Source organism: Stigmatopora argus, chromosome 10 (assembly GCF_051989625.1).
Source record: "Stigmatopora argus isolate UIUO_Sarg chromosome 10, RoL_Sarg_1.0, whole genome shotgun sequence".
Classification (NCBI taxonomy): Eukaryota; Metazoa; Chordata; class Actinopteri; order Syngnathiformes; family Syngnathidae; genus Stigmatopora; species Stigmatopora argus.
In genome coordinates, this window is record NC_135396.1 from 3,845,937 (window position 1) to 3,868,544 (window position 22,608).

At 40.7% G+C, this 22,608-nt stretch overlaps 1 protein-coding gene across 2 annotated transcripts in view; it reads right to left on the bottom strand.

The window, feature by feature from the left end:
• robo2 (roundabout, axon guidance receptor, homolog 2 (Drosophila)) overlaps window positions 1–22,608 on the bottom strand; it is a 239,797-nt gene that overhangs the window by 52,077 nt on the left and 165,112 nt on the right. For both annotated transcript variants that reach the window (XM_077610829.1, XM_077610828.1), the window contains exons 3-5: window positions 5,168–5,325; window positions 4,953–5,073; window positions 4,071–4,209 (exon numbers count right to left, since the gene is read on the bottom strand). In XM_077610829.1, the coding sequence (XP_077466955.1) occupies window positions 4,071–4,209; window positions 4,953–5,073; window positions 5,168–5,325 (418 nt within the window). The remainder of the gene's footprint in view (window positions 1–4,070; window positions 4,210–4,952; window positions 5,074–5,167; window positions 5,326–22,608) is intronic.

Genomic DNA, 22,608 nt, shown 5'->3' on the forward strand with positions numbered 1-22,608 from the left:
TTCTTATTTGTCTTTCTGATTCCAAAACACCATCTTAATCTGGAACTGTTTTCATCTGTACTGAAACTACAACCATTATTTTAAAAGGAATAATTTTATGGGGAAGGATGTGCCACTTACGATTTGCAAAATTATCGAACAATGACGATTTTTTTTTAACCGATTTTCATGTTTTTTCTCTTTTACAAAAATTCGTTCCTGAAGCGAAATTCAACTATCTACCAAAACAAACCAAAAAAATCCATGTAAAATACCGTCATGAAGACCTCAATACAAATCAAACCAATCTGAAGATAAAGCGATATTTTCATGGGTTAAAAAAGTTTCGAAAAAAGGGGAAAACAACAAACAACCCTTATATTATTCATAATCTTTCACGGTTGTAAGAAAAACTGTGGCAAAATAACCCAATGTCAGCACATACTCCCTCAGTTTATCTAGCAGACTGTAATGCTTACTGGTGCTTTATTTGTTTTCGTTTTTTTCATTCCGAGATCAAAGGCAGCTTTTGTCATCAACTTCACATTTTGGCTGAGCATCTCGCTAAGCTTTTCTGTGGCCACATCGAAGCAGACACAACAAGGGAACAGTAGCTCTTTCTTCGACCCAAACTCTGTTTTCTATTACAGTAGGAATGTAATTACAGAGCTGGGCCAAGTTTACTCGTCTTTTCCACTTTACCATTCACATTCACTCAAGGAGGAAAGTATAAAATCACCAAAACATCATTTTTGGAGTGGTGGGAATGGAAGCAAATGTCAAGAGGAGTGCTTCTAAGATCCCCCCAAAAATTAGAGACTTTAAATGTAAAATTCTGCATATGATTAATGAGAGTCAAATTAGGATTTTGCTTCCCAATTTTAAATTGCAGTGACATGTTTTTGTTAAAACAGTCGAACTCCTCTACTACAAACGCGATACATGTAAGGTAAAATATTTGTTTTTTTTATAATTCTAATGGCAGTTTTAGTCGGCAATAGTTGACCCAATAAACTTTACACGGAAATAGGCGCATGTCGCAGACACTAGAGCCCTGTGTCAAAGTGGCGGCCCGGGGCCAAACCTGGCCCGCAGCATCATTTTGTGTGGCCCGGGAAAGCAAATCATGAGTGCTGACTTTCTGTTTTACGATCAAATTAAAATGAAGAGTATAGATGTATATCAAATTTCCTGATTTTCCACTTTTTAAATCAATAATTGTAATTTATTTTAAAAAATTATGTGTTTTTAGTTCAGAAATAATTTTGTAAAATCTAAAAAAATATCTAAAAAAGCTAAAATAAACATTGTTTTAGATCAATAAAAAACTAAATATTCAGGGCTTTTAATCCAGTTCTTTTAATTCATTTATTTAAAAAAATCTAAATATTATATCTAAAATGGTCCGGCCCACGTTAACTCAAGTTGACGTTAAAGTGGCCCGCGAACTAACCCGAGTCTGACACCCTTGCACTAGAGCAGGGGTCTCAAACTTGCGGCCCGCGGGCCAACTGCGGCCCTAGGGACGATAATTTGCGGCCCCCGTCTTAATATGAAAGATCGATTTTTTTTTTTTTTTTTTTTATTTATTTATTTTTTTTAAATGTTTTTTTTTTTTTTTTTTGTACCCCTTTCCCCATGATGGCGCCGTTTAAGTGGCAGCCAGTCGCAGTAGCTCTGTCCACTCATGTTTTTCTTGTTTTACAGCATGTTTTACATGAAAAATTAGAGGGAACATTGACATGCACCTGCTTGTGGCAGGTGTGATACTGGTGTGCCCATAGCGAGCAATGATGATGTCGTGACCGGATGATTCGCCTAAAGACGTTTCGCCGACGGACGTTTGACAGACGGACAGGTCGTACTAGTATTTGTTAGTTTAATGATTAAAAACAAATACTAGTATTTGTATTTAATCATTAAATGCTGTTTTCAGCTGGATTTGACCGAATTTGAGAGCATTTTGAGTCGTTTGGCGAATGGACGTCTATAGACGTTTTTTTGCCTCCATCGCGATATCATCCAGTATTTGTATTTAATCATTAAATGCTGTTTTAGGATGGATTTGACCCGATTGCTGTCATTTTACGGCTCGGTTCTGCTACATCTGCCTGCCCAAGAGTGCTTATTCCCGGACTGCCATTGATGGTAGACGAACATTGATTTTTACTATAATTTGGACAACACCGGCGGCGGGCCGGATTAAAAATCCTAACGGGCCGAGGTTGAAAAACTTGTACACACACGATCCGGCGGGGCGAGCGTTCGAATCCCGTTTCGGCGAAACCTCCGTTCGGCCGAATGAACGTTCGGTGGAACGTCCATTCGGCGACCTGCCCGTCTGTCAAACGTCCGTCGGCGAAACGTCTTTAGGCGAATCATCCGAGTACCGATGATGTCGCTCACACTGGTACTCAGTGCGCTCAGGGAGGTTGTCTTTCTGCTCAGACCAACAAAAAATTAGAGGGAACTTTGGTTCGGAGCTGAATGAACCAATCACGGTGAGGTATACGGCTATGGAGGGCGGGACATCGGCCGGGCTGTCCAGTGCCTCGCTCACTCACTCATTCATTCCTCCAATCAGCTGGGCGGAGGAGAAGCCGTGAGGCCGATCACTCCGCTCGGCGCGCACACTCCTCCGCTGCTCTCAGCATAGAACTGAATGTTTTATCAGTGCTTTTCTTGTGGAAATCCTGATGCGGCCCAGTCTCACCCAGACTCGGCCTCTAGCGGCCCCCAGGTAAATTGAGTTCGAGACCCCTGCACTAGAGGGAAGGTTATACTTCACAAAACATTGTCTATTGCATAAAAACGAACATTATATTGATATACTTTACCTTCTATTTTTCAAAAAGCCTTATTGCCGCTTGCGATTGGCTGATAGCCTTTCCGAAATATATCGTATTACCTGATTGAAGTTTATAAAATTAAACGTAGTCCATTTCCTCTCGTTTTGTTCTCTACTATCCCATAATAGTCCTTGCATCCATGTAATGAGGCACCCCAAGGAATATCAAAGCTCAACCGTCCGTTGAAATAAAGCATCTATTATGACTTGACAACTTAATTTGCCGTTTATGCATCTTTTCACTGGCTTCTGCCAGATTGCTGTTTTTAATTGTTTCTGCATGTGTGCGTACCTTACAATCCTCTGAGGGGTTCGTATAATACTGGCTCGTTATATTTCGATCATATTACCAAAAAAAAAACTGAAATGAAGACTGTGATTAGAAAAGGAACAGCAGCCGGTCGTGTCCTGGCAGGAAAAATGTGACATTATGAATGTGCTATTTGCTCAGCTGAGACTCCAGCATGCCTTCTCTGACATTCATGTAAGCAATGATTTGGATGGCACAGAAGGGAAAAAGTGGCATGCTTGATCCTTATTACAGCTGATTCTTTAATTACAGACTTATCGGTGCCTGTGTTGCCTAAATGCATTTCCTAATTTCATAACTTTTCCATTCAAAGTAAAACACTAACTCATTTATGATATTACTGTTAAATCCTAACTGAAAACATTAGAAGCGATTAACAGCTGTTAAATGACAGTGACAGAGAAATTAAATCATTTCAAACTGGCGGACTTCCTGTGGGAGTCTCCCATGGATCATGAACAACTCTAATGACTGACGGATGATGGTATCATGTGGTTCAGTTTTTTTGTTTTTAAAGGAATAGGGAAATGACATTTATCCTACTCTGCGGATTCATTTGCAGTGCTTCCGTTCAACAACTTGTGCAAGGAAACAATTCTCATATCAGTGTTTCTTTTAGCACCGTGCACAAAACGTCATGGCGGCCAATGGAAAAACAAATAAAAGAAACAAAAAAAACCTTATCAGACGCAAACACGCCGCCCACACATTGATGTCATAGCATCTGGGGCGATTCCTGAGTAAGTCCACAATGACATTGCATTTTGTCAGATTAACCCAGACAGGTACAAGTCCTTGTACTGATTAAAATACTCAGTGTCCCAAAATATACACTAAGTAAGGAAACTGTGGTATGATAAATTAATTCGTTTGGTTGGCACTCCAATGACATGTGCGTGTTTTATTTGGAACATCACAGGTTGGTCATCTTACCTCCCACGAGGAACGTCGACATCGTCCCTCCTCCAGCGCACATTGGGCTGGGGGTCTCCCTGCACCTGGCAGCGGAATTCAACCATCTCGTCCTCGAGTACCACTTGGTTGATGGGGCGGCGGAGGAATGTCGGTCGTTCTGTGAAACAATGTATACAAAGGAAACATGGTAAAAGGAATAAGGCCATTTTGTAGACTAGAAAATACCAAACAACTTATATGGTGTTTCCCATTTTTATCTATTAACCATGTCTCTTAAAATTAACATACTATTTACAGCACTTAGTAAGTCAAGCGGACAGTACATAGCAAAATAAAATTCCTTTCACTTTCATCTGCAACTCAAGATGTGTGCTAGACACCATTTAGTCTTGAGTAATACATAGTTCAAAAACCCTGATTTGACAATCTAACCCACAGGTGTCAAAGTGGCGGCCCGGGGGCCAAATCTGGCCTGCCGCATCATTTTGTGCGGCCCGGGAAAGTCAATCATGAGTGCTGACTGAAATGAAGAGTAGAGATGTATATTAAATTTCCTGATTTTCCCTCTTTTAAATCAATAATTGTAATTTTTAATCCATTTTTTCTGTGTTTTTAGTTCAAAAATCATTTTATAAAATCTAAACATATATAAAAAAAGCTTAAATAAACATGGTTTTAGATCTATAAAAACTGAATATTCAGGGCTTTTAATCGAGTTCTTTTAATCCATTTAGAAAAAAAATCTAAATATTATATCTAAAATGGCCCGGCCCATGTGAAATCAAGTTGACGTTAAAGTGGCCCGCGAACCAACCCGAGTCTGACACCCCTGGTCTAACTTATCAATGAGCTCTGCCTGATTTTATGACACACAGGAGAGTCTGTGTAAATTAAACTTACCAAACACAGTGACTTGTGCCGTTTCGCTGTCCCGTTCTCCCACCATGTTGGTGCCCACGCATATGTACATGCCGGCGTCGCTTTTCCTTGTGTTTGAGATCATCAGCTTTCCTCCACGGATCTAGAAAAATTAAATAAAAAAAATTAAAAGATTCAGGTTTAGAGGTCAAAGATATTTTTCCTTGATTCAAGTGTGTTGTGTGTTGGGCACTCACCGTGACTCTGTCATCCTTATCCTCAATACGCACTTTGTCTTTCTTCCAGTAGATGGTGGGTTCGGGGTGGCCTCTTGGTGGAACGCATTCCAGGATGGCCGGCTCGCCCGCTGCCACCACCACGTCGGTCGGGTTCTGCCGGAAGTCGTCTCGCAGCACTAAAAGGGAGGTTGGTAAATGGTAAGTTTCAGCTAAGTGGATCTTTCCCATCAATATAATTTCTCACACAACAGCCCTCTGTTATATGCATCACACTGACAGTCTGCCTTGCCTAATTTACCAATCAATTGATCAACTCTATTGATTAGGTCAAAAGTATTCATCCATGAATTGGTGATTTCTCGGAGCCCCCGCTGTCGGGTTAACCGTACTAATCCCGACTCCTTAAATGACATAAGGCAAGCACACGAGAAAGTTAATAGGAGGTAATGGGGGTCCCAATGGAGGGAGAAGAACAAACACAGATGGAATGCCCTCAAGCTGAATGTCATTCACATGTGAGGGCTAACAAGGGGGTTGCACACATAAGAAGTCCCTATTGGACTGGTGCTGAAGCTAAAACAAAACCAACAACGAGAGTGCCTCATGCACAAAGAGACTAGCCAACTTAAGGTCGGCCACAACAGACGCTTATTATTTAACGAGGCCATCACAGGTTTTTTTTTTTCTTTTTAAATGCAGATTTCTCCGCGAGGAATGAATTAAGACATGAATGCAAATCGAAGATGGGATCAACCTCCAGGTTTTTTCAGTTTAAGAATCCAAACTAACCTATATAACGGTAGTTAACCTAATCCTGTATTTAACCTAGACTTGAAAACCTGTTTGAAAAGCCTAACCTCGAACGGTGACCCTTATTTCAAGCCCTAAGCCGCAATTGTAGCGAGAAACCTTAAAAACACAGCCTCAAAACCCTCATTTCAAACCACAACTCTTGCTTGAAACTCTTATATTGACTTGTAACTATTGTTTTAAACCTTAACCTTGGCTTCAAACCCTATAGTGGAACCTTAACCCTTGTTTGAATCCCTTATTTGAAAGCAAAACACAGGCTCAGAGGAAGAATTAAAGAATCTATTGTCCCACTGAGGAGGGTCACACTGACCTCTTTCCGCTACCTGCTAGCCCACCCCCCATGGCACTTTGGGATTCTCCAATTGAAGAGAGCCTACGCTGGTTTGAGGATGTTTGAAGATGCTTGAGGGGTGCTAAATTAAAGGCTGGCCACAGGTCCTTACGTAGATTCCGAAGGGGTGATTGTCGGTAGGATTATAAAAGGGGATAACTGGTCGCCGTGCCCTTCTTAGTCTCTCCACAGAGATATGCCTCTCTTCTATACTTCCACTGGGGAGATGGGAGGCTTTCAAACCAATTATCCCGGGGTACATATTAGGACTTTGCTGTGATGTGAATGCAAATGGAGGCACTCCACATAAAATACAGAAGGCATGTTTCCATGCCTCCCATGAAGGACTAGCGACGTAATTAGATGAAGACCTAAAATCTCTTTCCAGTATCGTGCCCCACCCTTTTGTTTGCTTTAGCCATGGATGAACCACGAGGTTTAGAAGTATGGACTACGTTGTGTTTAATTGTTCTCCTCCATTTAGGGCCAATGGCACTCTGGGGAGTTGAGTCGCATGAATTAAGTGAATGGTTAAACATAAAGCTAATTTTGTTTATTTAATCTACACGACTATATGGATTCAAAAACTCAATAAAAAACACAGTCAATAAAAACTTGCTCTTAAAAACACGGGTTCAAACCCGAATCTGTGCTTCCAATTTTTAATTTGGGACCCCCAATCTTGGTTTATACCATCATTTGAGAGTTGAATTTGGGTTGCCAATTTCAAACCTTTGTTTGGAAAACTCAACTCAAGCTTCAAACCCCAATTTTATTCCACCATATTTACTTCGTAGAATGAATTTAAAGACTTACCCAGCCATAGACTCTGGGTTTGAACCCCAATTTTAAAATCTAACCGACTAAAAAACCCAATGCGATACCCAACACCTTCTTTGAAGCTCCAACCCTGGCTTGAAAGCCAATTTCGAATCCCTCACAACCAATCACAAGCTTCATTGCTTTTGGTATTACCACCTCTAGGGGCGCACTATCTATACACACAGATCCTTTCAATGTTCTAGGGGCGCATGACTCGATGCTTTTGTTTAAAAAGAACAAAGTCCGCTCGCTGATAAGCGAGCATGTATTTGATGTAAGAAAAGTGAACTCACTCTTGCTCGATAACCCCGAAGGCACGCAGACCTGGCTCAACGATAATTGCATTTCTATCCCCCATGTGAAACACTCCCAACAACACCTCGCCTCCTGCCGAGTTTGAAGATACGGCGGACTCTGCCGTCTCGCTTATTAATATTTATATTTTTGGTTCCATTTGCACCCCTTGCACTCTGTTGGCAAGCGGTACGTGCAAATCGGGCTGCAGGCTAAACAGAAGCTGTATCTGAGGAGTACTAATCTCTCTGTATTTTTATTTATTTACTGGGCAAATATGAGAGGAGTGGGCTGGTTGCAACAGTACAGAGCGAAAGTGCAGATCTTCCACTTGGCTCGACCGCAACACCTTGAACTCAAGGCACTACGGAGTAGCCCAAGGGTTGTGGGTGTTGGGGGGGTGGGTAAAATGGGGGCCAGATAGTCGTTGTTGCCAAAATTTCTCAAAGTAGACTCCCACGCATGTGTGCTACTTTGTAGAGGAAATTAAAGAGCTAACGGGAACTACGAAGTAAGTGATTACTAAAAAAATAAAAATAAAGACAGGACATTAAAATTGTCAGGAATTACAAGATAATATACACATTTTAACCTATAGTCTGACTTAAAACCGACTGTAATTCAAAACTAAATTTTCCTTGACATCAAAATTTGGACAACTTATCCTTGTAAATTCGAAACGCAAAAGCAGACTTATCTTATTTGAAACTAAATATGAATCTGTTCTTAACAGATGCTAGAAGCTTGTTTAAAACTGAAGACATTGTTTAAAAATCTTAACTCTGGCTTTAAAGGCATACAATCCTGACTGATTAATTACTACAATTAACGGGTTAAATATGTTTAGTGATTTTATCAACCGCTAGTGGAATGTGGGCAGGCAACGATGAGAGTTGAGGGTCCAGCATGCCCACCTAACATTACTCATGTAGCGGCTATGACACGGCTTGTCAGTAAGATGAGTGGGCAGCCTTAACTCAGGCACCCTCGTAGCCTGCACACTCTGATAAGTGCTGACAAGACACATTTATGCACAATAGTGCACCTATCAGATGTTTAAAGGGCACCTTCACTAAGACATTAAATAGCAAACCTCAATGGAAAATTAGCAAAACTAGTTTCATCAATCAACATGAAACGAGTTGGACATATCTTTGTTCTTACTACTCTCAGCTTTGTTTCAAAATGTTCTTTTTCTAAGGTTAAATAACGGCTGGATCTGAGATTATTAAACTTGGTGTGACTACTTAGGTTGACCCCATTTGTAAAACGTCTTGGCAACCATGTTTGCTTTTGTGTGTGTTGGAATTTGATTCTATATTAGCCTATCATAATTTTATTTGTTTGTCTTGTACTCTTCCAAAAACACTTCTGGTCTGGTGAATTAGCTGAACTGATTTAAAAGTAAAATGAAACCAGTGGTATTTGATGGCAACTGTTAAGTAATTATCATGGAAGAAAAAAGTAATTTGATAGAGTTCGCATTCCTGACAATTAGTAACATTATTTACCAACATTTCTCTCTTTTCGTACTTTCATGGACTTTTGGTATTCGCAATTTCTCCCAAAAATACCTTTCACTTAACATTGGTCAAAGACCTTAAATTGTCCATTCCGCTGAATGCCAATATTCTTATTTTTTCTAATTTTGGTTTGCTGGCGACCAATCTTCTCCCTTCTCTCCCTTGGATAGCTTCTAAGTTCAAAATCAGATGACTGGAACTACAATCAGCTGGAGGGCGACACATTTCTTTTCACGATACCTCATAATAAGTCCATTTTATTGTATTATTTTTCTTTCAGGGTAGCGCATAAAAGCCGCCTGCATTCTTTTAGAGATACCGTTCCCAGGTCAGGGGGCTAAGAAACAAGAGAGGGAGATTAGAACAGCACTCCGAGCCCAGAGGACATACTCTGGCACCGACCGTCACAGTCTGATTGGAAAATCACACACACAAACACGCACGCAACGCACACAATATCTGGACTGGCTGTAAAGAAGTCGCTCGAAGCTATGATATCATTTCCTTGGAGTAGAGTCCTTACAAAGAGTGCTATTATCATCTTTTCAATTCCGCCCTGAGTGGCGACTTAGTCCAGTACATATGTATGTCACCCGACAAAACAGACCAGCGTGGGGTCGCCATTTCTGGTGCTGATGCTGAAGGCAGAAGAGGGATCATATCACACTCGACAGAGGAGATGAGCTCAATCTGTTTCCCCCTTCCTCAATGACCTTTGCACCGCCGCCGACCAGATGCAGAAATTACCCCCTCAGCATGACAGTCAGCAGCAGGTTAACACACACACACCGGAGGGAACAGCTGGAACCAACCAAATAGCCAGACTTGTCGTTAGCAAACATCTTTTTCATCCATTTTCTCTTCTCTCCGGCCTAGATGTGCCAGTACGACGTAGGTATTATGGCACTATCGCTCTCACGACACGAAACCAGGCGCACACATTCGCTGAACCACGACCCACCATGCACCCCGATAGCATCTCCCAACACCTTCTTCCTAAATAACACTGTCACTTTTTTGATAAGATGCAGCCAATGAAGTACGGATGACACTGATACCTCAGTGGAAGGGAGAAATTCAAAAGGAGGCGATATGAAGGTATGAAATGTGCATTTTTTTTAAAAATAGGTAGGCGTCTTAGAGGCAAGATGGAAGAGCATATGCGCTTTGATGAAAAAGACGCGAGACAATAGAGGCGTGATGAGAGGAGGCTCATTCAAGGTCACTCTAAGCTGAAGACTCCAGAGGTTCTGTTTACACGAATGGTGAGTAATGTTGACACTTTATGTTCGTTTAGGAAGAAGAGAAGTAAAGATTCATGCAGTTATAGAAGGCATGACTCAATTTTTAAGAGGCAAATACTTAAAGTTGTTATATATTTAAAAAAAAAGATTTAGTAGGCAATACATAAAACTTGAGAAATCAGTTCCTGCCCATCTATTAAAATGGTAGTTATTTAACTTTTAAGATACATAATTCCACCTACACAAAACCAAGATAGTCCCAAAAAAGTAAAAGGTTTATACCTACAAATGATTCGGTATTTAACTAATTCAAGGATGCAATTCACCTGAAATAGAAGAGCAAATATTTTACTTTGGGTTGGAAATAATGTAATTGTGAGAATTTTGAACATCAAACTAGAACAAATTGAACGTGAATAATGATTTCAATTTTTTTTTATCCAATGGCTCAATGTGGTGACTCACTATGGTATTGATAGAACAGCCTAGCCACATTAAAATCACAATCATAATGTTCATCTGGTCTGTTAATTACCCTTTTGGGAGCCACAATTGCCTAAACATTATCAACAGGAGTAAATTGCTTCTAAATGTTTCCAATTTCAATGTCATTACGCTGAGATTTGGGACGCTACATTTTAGTTTGAGATGGTACTTGATGAAAAATAATAATAATACAAATTCAAAATTTAAAAGAAACTGAACGTAGCTGCTGTGAACCCATAATTGACTCTTAATGGACCTTTATCTTTCACAGGCCACAACAATGACAACAAACACTTGCACTGCAACCTCATCCAAGTACATCCGGTAATGTATAGCTCATTAAAATGCTAGCTAAAACTCATTAGAATCGTCTTGAAGAAGTAATGGCTTCATTACGGTAATGTGCTGAAAAGCAAAGAAAACGACAGGAAACAAACGGCGATGGCGAGAGACAGCTTTTCTAATCATTTAATTGAGTCGTGAATGGAACTCATTTGCATAATAAATAATGACGTGTCGCAGCCTTCGTTGCGGTCGTTAGTGATACATTCTCTCGCCTCTCCCCGAAATTCATTCTGGAGGCTTTTCAACTCTTGTTGACGCTTACGATTGTGTTTTTTCGGGGTAGGGGTTGGATGATTTGGTTAGCGGGGTCGGGGTTGGCACATGCCTCCAGTGTGCCGAATCCCACGCTGGCTGATACCGATGAACAATGCGCCCGCGGGACTTTGTGCCCGATCCGATAAGGCCGGACGCCGAGTGTGATGGCTACGCTCAAGTCTTGAGTGGACACTTTGCAGCCAGAAGGGAGGTAAAAAAGACACGAAGGAAGGCAGAGGAAGAAGGGGGTGTTGGGGGAAGAAGAAGAAGAAAGCAGGGATTGATTTCCTGCCAGCGTTGGAGGGGGACAACACGGATTTCGGTGGAGTGCGGGTGCTTTCTGTACTTCGGGGTGTGAAGAGGAAGTCGAGTGAAATGAAGATTTAAATCTGGATGCCACATTTAAGAAAGTTCAATGTCAAAGGACTCGTATGTTTTTTTTTTTTTAAATGATATACAAACTACAGTGCATTCATTGATCTTCTGTACCGAGTATCCTCACAGGGGTGCTGTAGCTTATCCTAGCCAACCGGGTACTCGGACGTTTCGTCGAAAGACGTTTGGTCCCCAGACGTTTGGTCGACCGGACGTTTGGTAGAACGGACGTTTGGTAGAACAGACGTTTGGTCGCCGGGTTGTTACTGTTGAAACCAGCTCTCAAAATTATAATCATGAGAGAGAGAGAGAGTGAGTTTAATATCTAAATATTTAATACCAAAATATCAACAGTAAACTCTGTCATAATTTGACAGCGAGTGAACCCAGCGACCAAACGTCCGTTCTACCAAACGTCCGTTCTACCAAACGTCTGTTCTACCAAATGTCCGGTCGACCAAACGTCCGGTCGATCAAACGTCCGGGGACCAAACGTCTTTCGACAAAACGTCCGGGGACCAAACGTCTTTCGACAAAATGTCCGGGGACCAAACGTCTTTCGAAAAAACGTCCGGTCACGAGCCAACCGTGGGCAGTAAGCATGGCACACCCTGAATTGGTGGCTAGCCAATTGCGGGGTGCTTTTACATGCAAGTGATGGAAAATCCAATGACATTGAAGTAGTCATTGACCTTCCACCGCGAAAGATAATCCTCAGTATAAATAGAATGGATTCCAGCACATGCATGCACAAAACGACACACGCACACACACACACACACACACACACGCACACACACACACCTATGTAAAGTGCATGACACACCTTACATAACCATTTATGAGTAGCAAAGCCCTATATCCTATTTCTGCATTCTTCCGATTCAATCTACCTATCATTATTAACGACCGTTTTTTTTTCTTTCATAAAAATGATATTTTTTTTTACCAGTCTATATATTTTCCACTGCCTCTTTCGCTTCCTGTTTTATTGTTTTGCTGGGTAATTGGATTGGCAGTAACGGGCGAGCGAGCAGAGAGAGCTTTTAGGAGCTTATAAAAAGGTGTCACTCGCCATTTTAATTAAGCTCTCGGCGGGGGAGATGAGCGCCTCTTATCGGACTTGCTGGTATGATCGCATGACGGTGCAAAACCGATGCTCGCTAACAGGGAAGGGTTTATACATACTGTATTTTGAACTTATTCATAGTTTGCTTCTACTCAAGTGTGCCTAATGTTTTATTTATGTTTTTACTCTGACCACTCCTAGCCTGTTATGTTGTTCATTATAGGCCAAGTGTGTCAGATTCAGGTTGGTTCGCGGGGCGCTTTAACGTCAACTTGATTTTGGGCCGGACCATTTTAGATATAATATTTAGATTTTTTTTATATATGGATTAAAAGAACTGGATTAAAAGCCCTCAATATTCAGTTTTTATAGATCTAAAACAATGTTTATTTTATCTTATTTTAATATATTTTTAGATTTTACAAAATGATTTTTGAACTAAAAACACTAGATTTTTTTTAATATATGGATTAAAAGAACTGGATTAAAAGCCCTGAATATTCAGTTTTTTTATAGATCTAAAACAATGTTTATTTTAGCTTTTTTAAAATATATTTTTAGATTTTACTAAATGATTTTTGAACTAAAAACTGAAAAAAAAATGATTTAAAAGGGGGAAAATCAGGAAATTTAATATACATCTATACTCTTCATTTTAATTTGATCCTAAAACAGAAAGTCGGCACTCATGATTTACTTTCCCCGGCCACACAAAATGATGCAGCGGGCCAGATTTGGCCCCCGGGCCGCCACTTTGACACATGTGTTATAGGCTATACTTCTCTTTTTTCATTCATTTTCAGAACCGCTTATCTTCACAAGAGTCATGGAGGGTGCTGGAGCCTATGTACGTCTGCACAGTGATGAGAGAAAGATGGTGTTTTTGCGCGTGTTGTTGCCTTCTTGTGCTCATTGTGACAGTGCCCCACCCATCAGCCTTGTGCAGTCATGTGGTGCTGATGCAAAGCTTGCCGAGCAACACAGAGTGCAAATTGGGATCTTAAAGGAGATGGGGGGTACGTACTGATGTATGTCATGCAGAATTGTAGGTTTTTTTTTGTGCAACGAGGAATAGCTTGCTGTTTTGAGGCCTCCTCTTGAGCTCCAAATGGCACGTTTGGATCATCTTTCCTTTCGATCGATAGTGCCCGAGGGGGTAAAATCCATCACCTCCTCTGTAGATGACTTGTGAAACATATGCCATACAGTGAGAACCTTTTGGTCAACCAGCAAATGAAACATAAAAAGGTCAATATAGCCCAAACCTGAGACTTGGGAAGCGCAGACTTAAGTTGGTGTGCTAAATCAACTGCAGTCCACACGCGGAGACGTTCAAAAAGATTTATCGATTGCTTTATAGATCTGAACTCTGGAAGAAGAGCCAACATTATACGGCTTGGGTTTACACAGCCAAGGTTAACTTTCGAACAGGAAAATGAAGAATAAAGACAAGTTGTGTCTTCAAAAAAAACACACCTTTTTAAGAAAGTAAATTTGACCTAATGCAACCAAATAACGGAAATAAATATCAAAATTTTCTTGGTGAATCCAATCCTATCAGGAGCTTTAAGACTAAGAATGAACTTTGCACGATTGTTTTACAAAAAAATGGATATATTCCAAATATAACAGTCACAATGCGGATACAGCGAATTAATCCTCCATTAACCTGATGTAAACAAACAATCAATTCAAGATGGGCGCCATCATACGCATACACACAGCAAAAAGGCAACAAATTCACTCACATCCCCTACTCGGAGATTTATCGCCGCTGAGCTCGGCCCGGCGTCGTCCCGCCGAGGACCGCTACATCTCGCAAGGCGGAGTCGGCGTGACAGGCCACGCTCGCTTATTTCGCAATCCAATTTGTGCTAATTGTGTTACGGTGGGAGTAATTGTGTTAGCTGCATCTGTAATGGGCTCTCCGGCTCAGTGCACTTGCATACTGTATACCTTTACACCAGCCTGATGTAACATTCTAATATAGGCAGGGATTTATTTCAACCAGAGACTGAAGAAAAATTCTCTGGTGTCTGAGGCAATGGCGTAAGATCAAGTCGATTTTCAAGGCATTGGAACTGTGGCTAGATGGATAGATTGAGGGTGGGGATCAAAAAGAATAATGCACATTTTCATTTTGACCAACTCATTCGGTCCAACTGTTTCCATTGCGGTTAATCTCTTCGACAGTGGAACAGAGTTAATGGGCCGACTCGTAATCGGAAGCGCCGTGTACGCAAGAGTTGTGTCAACAGTATCGACGCCACTGCGGATGGGATGAGATATCGTCCGAGGGCCCCCGTGACCTACATAGCAAGGACAAGACAGAGGCTCAGCAACAGCCGGCGTGATCGCACAGATCTCCAGGGCACACATTCTGCACATCATCAGCATGCATTTCCATCCCACGCCACGTTCTTTATCGCCGACTTCACCACATTGCGACTGTCCTCAATCACTCAGACACAAAATATAGTATTATCAATATCTGCCGCACAGCACGCAATCGCTAGCCATTTTTGCTGACAATTAGCAAACACGTAAGTCAACGCGCTATGGCTATTGGGCTAGAACTTCAATAGAGAGGAGTAGACGTGGAATAACACTTTGTTCTTAAGGAGAACATATCAACTTGCGCTTGCTATGTATTTCGTTCATTTGAGTGTATTTTGAGGTCTTGGAAAATAGAAAGAAATACCTGCGTTTTTAGTTTTGTGACTACCAATGGAGAAACTGTAAGGAGGGTTGAGGACCCGCTGTAAATTGATGGATACAAAAGAAAAGATGTATAACATTTAACATGTTGTAATGATTAAAAGAGCCGAGAGGTGCTTTCCACTGGCACCGAGTGTCATTGGGAATCTATATGTCATTAAAATGATGGCTGACTTGCTTAGTCTGTGCTTTTTGGAATCATTGCTCTGTTGCATGATTGTTATCGCATGTAAATCTTATCTTGGAGACAGAGTTGAATCGATACTAATTGGTTGCTCTGTTAAATTAGACATAGTGGACAAAGGGATGCGTTTATGGTGGTTTGAGAAGTCTATCAGTAACTTAAGAGTCTGTTTTTTTAAAGATAACATCATATACTACCTGAACGCATGGACTAAAACTGAAAGGGAATAAAATCACAACGCAATCAAGTACCAGTCAAATTTGGCACCGATTTGACGAACTCTCCGTAGTACTTAGTTGATATTCATGTCACTGCCACAACACAATGGTCCAATTTCCAACGTTTGTTTAGAAATCAAAGCGATTAATCTGGTTAACTATGACTCATTGGCAAAAATGCAGAATGCAGGTGAGGTTTTGTGATTGGCCAAGGAACCATCACATTTATGTGTGAATGAACATTCCGAAGGCCTTTTTCTGATCTTGTGTATTATTAGTTTTGGATGCTATGATACTAAGTATGCGTCTACATTGTGAATTAAGCCGTTTTTAGGCTGCTACTGTGATTTCGTAGTGAATGTCAGGTGTACCTAATGGAGTGTCCATCCAGAAGAACCATTTTACGGTCAACTAATGTTTGCCCTGAGCTAAAACTGAACTTTTCATTACCACATTAGATGCTTTAGAGCTATGAATTACCACTATATCTTCCTAGCATCAAGTCGAGACCATGCCTCGAGGGGGGGCGGAAACATAAATGGCCATGACTACATCATGGAATCCGTTCAACGGCAGAGACGATTCCATCAAGGCTCAGATCAAAGGTGACGGTTACTGCCATTTGGGATGGAAGGTGCAATTTTTCCTTTGATTAATTCTGGGTACTTGAAAGGTCGCTCGCGTACAGTGACATTTGAAACGGTCATGCCTCACCCCAGAGAGCTGGACGCCAGGGAACTATTAGAGACGTCGCCCATGTTTACCGTCGCCGTTTTAGTCGCCGCTCGGGCCGCCGCGGGGGTCCCCGTGTCTCGCATAGTAGGGGTCTGCATGCGTGCACACGTACGTATAGAGAATAGCAGGCTACAAGAGTGTGCTAAAGCCCCCCTCCTCGCTCCCTTCTGTGCTGTCAGAACAGAGAAGCAAGCAGACGCACTGCCACCTGGGTAATGAAAGAGTGTCGTGAGTTTGGGCGGACACTTATCAGCTCTCTCTGTTGGAGACGCCCGTGCACATTTAACAAGATTTAAGACAGGAGCTGCTTCAAAGTACGATTGCAGAGACCTACAGCATCTGAATTCTCATACAGAAAACATGCATTTTGTTTGCCGTTTGTGTAATAGAGAATCAAAACATTATAATGAACACCTACATGTATGTTCCTCTGCATTGTTGATTTGTAAAGTTTCTTTTGGAACCTGTAGTAAGAATCCATTGTCGTTATCTCCACCAGTAGGTGAAACCTACAGAAGTGAAGGTTATTCGATTTCGTACGTATCTATATCTATATCTATATCTATATCTATATCTATATCTATATCTATATCTATATCTATATCTATATCTATATCTATATCTATCTATATCTATCTCTCTCTATCTATATCTATATCTATCTATATCTATCTATATCTATCTATATCTATCTATATCTATCTCTATCTATCTCTATCTATCTCTATCTATCTCTATCTATCTCTATCTATCTCTATCTATCTCTATCTATCTCTATCTATCTCTATCTATCTCTATCTATCTCTATCTATCTCTATTTCTATCTCTATCTCTATCTATCTCTATCTCTATCTATATATCTATATATCTATATCTATCTATATCTACCTATTTCTACCTATATCTACCTATCTCTACCTATCACTACCTATCTCTACCTATCTCTACCTATCTCTAGCTACATCTACCTATATCTATCTATCTGTCCATGTCATCTATATATATATATATATATATATATATATATATATATATATATATATACATACATACATACATACATATATATACATATATATACACATATATATAGATATATAGATATATATATATACACATATATATATAGATATATATACACATATATACATACATATATATACATATATGCATATATATATATATATATATATATATATATATATATACATATATATATAAATATAGATATATAGATATATGTAATATTTTCAAAGGTTCTACTTCTGGGGCCGTATGCATTATATATATCGACACGGAAATTGTGCTGCTGCACCAATCACTTGCTCTAATTTCCACTTGGCTAAGCAGGTTTCTCTCTTTTTTTTCCTGAATATTAATAATAAATGTTATGGTATCTTATTTGCCACGATTTCTGTCTGCTAGAATTTACTAAAAAACACTGCTAATTGCTGCAATTCAGGAAGCTTTGCCGATATGACAGAGATGGATTATATTTGATTAGTAAAGACAAGCTGATCATTTCCAATTTCTATTAACATTATTGAACACCAGAGGAAATTTAAGTGACTTTTCTATCAATATTATTGATGTCGGTGCTCAATACAAATCAGGGGTTATGAAGAGAGGGAAGGAAACTAGTTGGTGGTTTTTTGTTGTTGTTCTCCAGCTTTCATTAATTAGCTCGCCGCCATGAATGACTGCATAACGGGAGCAATGATAGCACACAAAGAGTTGTTTTTTTCATATCGCATGCGGATAGTGGTGATATTTTAAATGAAGAGCAGGCAAATAACTCATGCTTGACCGCTTCCTCTAAGTCTATTTCCACCCATCACTGGAGAAGACAATGACGATAATAATGGCACATTTATGGCACGTCTACCATGAACAAAAGTCGCCAGTGGGAAAAGGCGTGTATATTGTGTTTGATTTGAAAAGTGGGGCAAGATGGTCAGACGGAGCTACCCGTACATGTCGTCCTGCTTATGAATTAAATACGTGGACGGGGGGGACAAAAGCAGGGCTGAGTTGAAGAGATGTGCGGGATGAGGGCTGCCAGAAAATAGCAGAAAGGTGACATGTGAGCACTTTGCCTTGTGTTGTGGTTTGCATGAATGCAAAACAAACAAAAGCGTTTGCAGAGCACGCTAAAAAGCTGCCATTAACACCTAATTTCACGACATAAAGCTGCTCACGTGACTTGTAGTCGATCAACAAATTGCTCACTGGCTATTACCATAATCGCTTCATGGATGGTCATACTTTGTAAATGCATGTGCTATTAATGCCAGCAATTACACGGGTTAAACGCAAGTAGGGTGACAGAGGCATTAATCCCCCCCAAAAAAGTGTGCAAAGGACCAAAAAGCTCATTTTGTCATGAGTGCAAGTTGGATCGAAGCAGGTCGGGTGCAAAATGTTTTTCATTTTAATTCCGTACAGGGGGGATGTTACGTTTTAGGCATGTGTACTTTACTTAAATATACTGCATACTGTGGGACTGTCTACTTTTACTTAATAAAATAAGTGGAAGCTCAAAATGCATAAAAAAGCCTACTTGAACACAGCATTAAAATCACGATTACGGTCAATATTTATATAAAAGCCACTTAAAGGCCAAAGATATAAGACAATCCTATTTAAAAAATAAATAAAACACTCGGTGGGGGTGCCTGAGCATACGTACTGTGAGAAAATTCAACATTGTGAGTTATAAGAGGATCTACAACATGGGTCAAAGTGGCGGCCCGGGGGCCAAATCTGGCCCGCCGCATCATTTTGTGTGGCCCGGGAAAGTAAATCATGAGTGCCGACTTTCTGTTTTAGGATCAAATTAAAATGAAGAGTATAGATGTATATTAAATTTCCTGATTTTCCCCGTTTAAATCAATAATTGTAATTTTTAATCTTTTTTTTCTGTGTTTTTAGTTCAAAAATCATTTTGTAAAATTGAAAAATATATTTTAAAAAAGCTAAAATAAACATTGTTTTAGATATATAAAAAACTGAATATTCAGGGCTTTTAATCCAGTTCTTTTAATCCATTTATTTAAAAAAATCTAAATAATATATCTAAAATGGTCAGGCCCACATGAAATCGAGTTGACGTTAACGCGGCCCGCGAACCAACCCGAGTCTGACACCCTTGATCTACAACTAAGAATTTGGCGAAACAGAAATGACTTAATACTGGAAGACTTCTTGAGAACTAATGGTTGCTCTTGCCTTCTGCCGAGCATCTCTGAACACTCTCCCATGAGTCTTTGCTTCACTGCCAAATGGGCACATTCATTAATAGCGGACACTTAAATGAACGCGTCGGCTATCAATTTGCTAAGGCCAGGACTTCGAGTCCTCAGTCGAGGCGGTTGGGGACTTATATTTAGGATAGATGTTGGACCTTCATGATGGATGAAGTGTTTATCACTCCTAGTTTATCTATTGAAAATCTAGAATGTGCCCTTTAGGGTAAGTCATCCTCATCCATCTGGAAGATGTCTTCTCATAAGGAAGAGAAGAACAGACCAACTTGTGCAAAACAGGAAAAAAACCCACCCCAAACATTAAAATAGACGATCACTTTAACATTCTTGATAAGCGGACTACAGCAGCCATATGGATTTGCACATGATCTCGCGAATCCATCTCGTGTGTCTATCCATCTCACCCGTTTTACTGATGAGTTAATTTCCCTCCCATCACCCGTTGTCTGAGCGGCCCTTGATGGGCCGCTAGATTCTCCTAACAGGACCCTCTCGCTCGGAGCGATTGATCGACTCTGCGGCAGGCTGTCAGACACGATCGATATGTCATTCCTTCAGTAACAAGAGAGCCCTCGTACGCCGCCTCTTCCTTCCCTCCCTGCCTTGCGTTACCCCCCAACTACTACTATCTTATTATGATTTCTTGCCACAGATCGATGCGGTAAAAAACAGAGCCACTGTAAAGCACGATGCAATTAAGCGGCGACTAATCTCCTTGTTGACTCCTCACTGTCTCCTGCACTTGGCAGCCAGAGAATCAAATACAATTGATAATAACATCTAATGGGACTTCACGCAGTGGTTTTAGGCTTCTGCCAGGTATGTTTTGAATTTGGACTTTGGGCCTAACAGTAAGGTTAATCCAAACTTCAGGTTCAGATTTGACCGCCTGCTGGGGGCAAAATTCGGATGTTTTCCGCAAGATTCGTTTTTCTTCTTCTTGAATTTCATTCATAGACGTCAAAATAAATGTTGTTTCACGTTTTATCTGTTTATCTTTTCTCTATTTTGAAATAAATGACCAAATCGGCCGCATTGTCTTACGTTATGGCACAGGTGTCAAAGTGACGGCCCACTGTAAATAGTATATCAAAAAAGGTCCGGCTCAGGTGAAATCGAGTTGACGTTAATTCGGCCCGAGAACCAACTGAGTTTGACACCCTTGCATTATGGCATTTTGTCTTTGTCAATTTGTTAATCTGTACACATATAAGCCTTACCCTTGATACAGTCATCATTTTTTTTCGTTACAAATACGGCTTATATGCGAGAAAATACGGTAACTAGGCTAATCTTGCGAGTGCAACACGCTTAGCATTGAAATGTTACTCCATATTGCTCTTGTACTTTGGACAGCATTATATTTCTTGATTCCAAACAGCATCAAGTGTGTTGGCAAGAGAAAGAGGGGGAGAGATCATTTCTGCAATGTCATCGCATTAACATTTGGTTCTGAGAGGCCAAAAATAGACTGGCTAATTTGATCATTGAATCAAAGAATTTGACACGTCCGTCCGGTTTGGCCTGGGGTGTAATTTGTCCGTCCGTCTGCTCGGTGGTACGCAGGCCGGCAATGTGGAACCGCACAAGCAATTAACAGACCCCATTGCGGGTAGTCCAGCTTTTGAAGGATGGGTACTCGGCCCGATTGGTAGACCCGCTGATGTGTAGTTTACTAATCTTTCAATAGAGGGAGAATTGCTAACGAGGTCTCATCTATTACGTTAGCATTTGCGATGTACTGTAATTAGTCTAATAAATGGTGGTGATGGACTGGAGCAGGGCCAAACAAGAGCAGCTCAATATGGGCTCCTGTGTTCACCACCGGGTGGCAACAGCAGGGAGATGAAGTAGAATAGATTCCCTTGAGGCGGGGAGAAAGGTCTGCTATCCAGACAGTCACAAGGCTAAAACGAGCTGGCAGAGAGTTGGCTTCTTAATATATCCTGGGTCGTTAGTAAATTCAGCTAGGCGGATGGCGAGTTAATCAATTTGCAAGCTGTTAAGTTAGTCAGATGTTCATGGAATAACTTGCTAGTCATGCCGCATTTTATTTAATCATTCATTCCGTTTCTGAACCATTTATGCTCACAAGGGTCGCGGTAAGTGTTGGAAACTATCTCGGCTGACTTCGGGCACCAGACGGGGGGCTCTCTGAATTGGTGGGCAGCGAATCGCAGGGCACGAGGGGACGGACAGCCAATCATAGATAGGGGTAATTTAGCCAGCAAAGCATGCATGTTTTTGTAGCCAGAGAAAACCCATGCAAGCCCAGGGAGAATATGCAAACTCCACACAGGTTGATCGTCCTTGGATCGAACCCAGGACCCCAGAACTGAGGGTGGCGTATTAACCACTTTACTTTTAAAAAATATATCTTGTATCAAACATTAACCCGGTTTGTTGAAAATAAGTTACCAACATTCCTTTTCTAGACAGTGATGTTCTAGCTTGATAGATTAGCTAGGAATCAAGTCGTGACCAATATTTTTTCTCAGGTCACTTAGGGGTCACTTCAGGTGTGGCTCTGTTAACTGTTTTAAACGACATTTTACACCCAAGGGTTGAGTTCCCCTTACGAGGTTGAAAGGGGGCCGCACGGGTCACAATTGTTTGCATTGGACCTCAAGAGTGATTTAGTGTGTCATAATGACCCATCGGTCTACAAATGGAATGTGGGTGGCCAGACCAGATCTTTCTTCTTGGATCTTTTCGCTTTCACACATGAATCTCTACATGTCAATGGAGAGTGTAAAAAACCCCAAACTGACTTTTCCCACT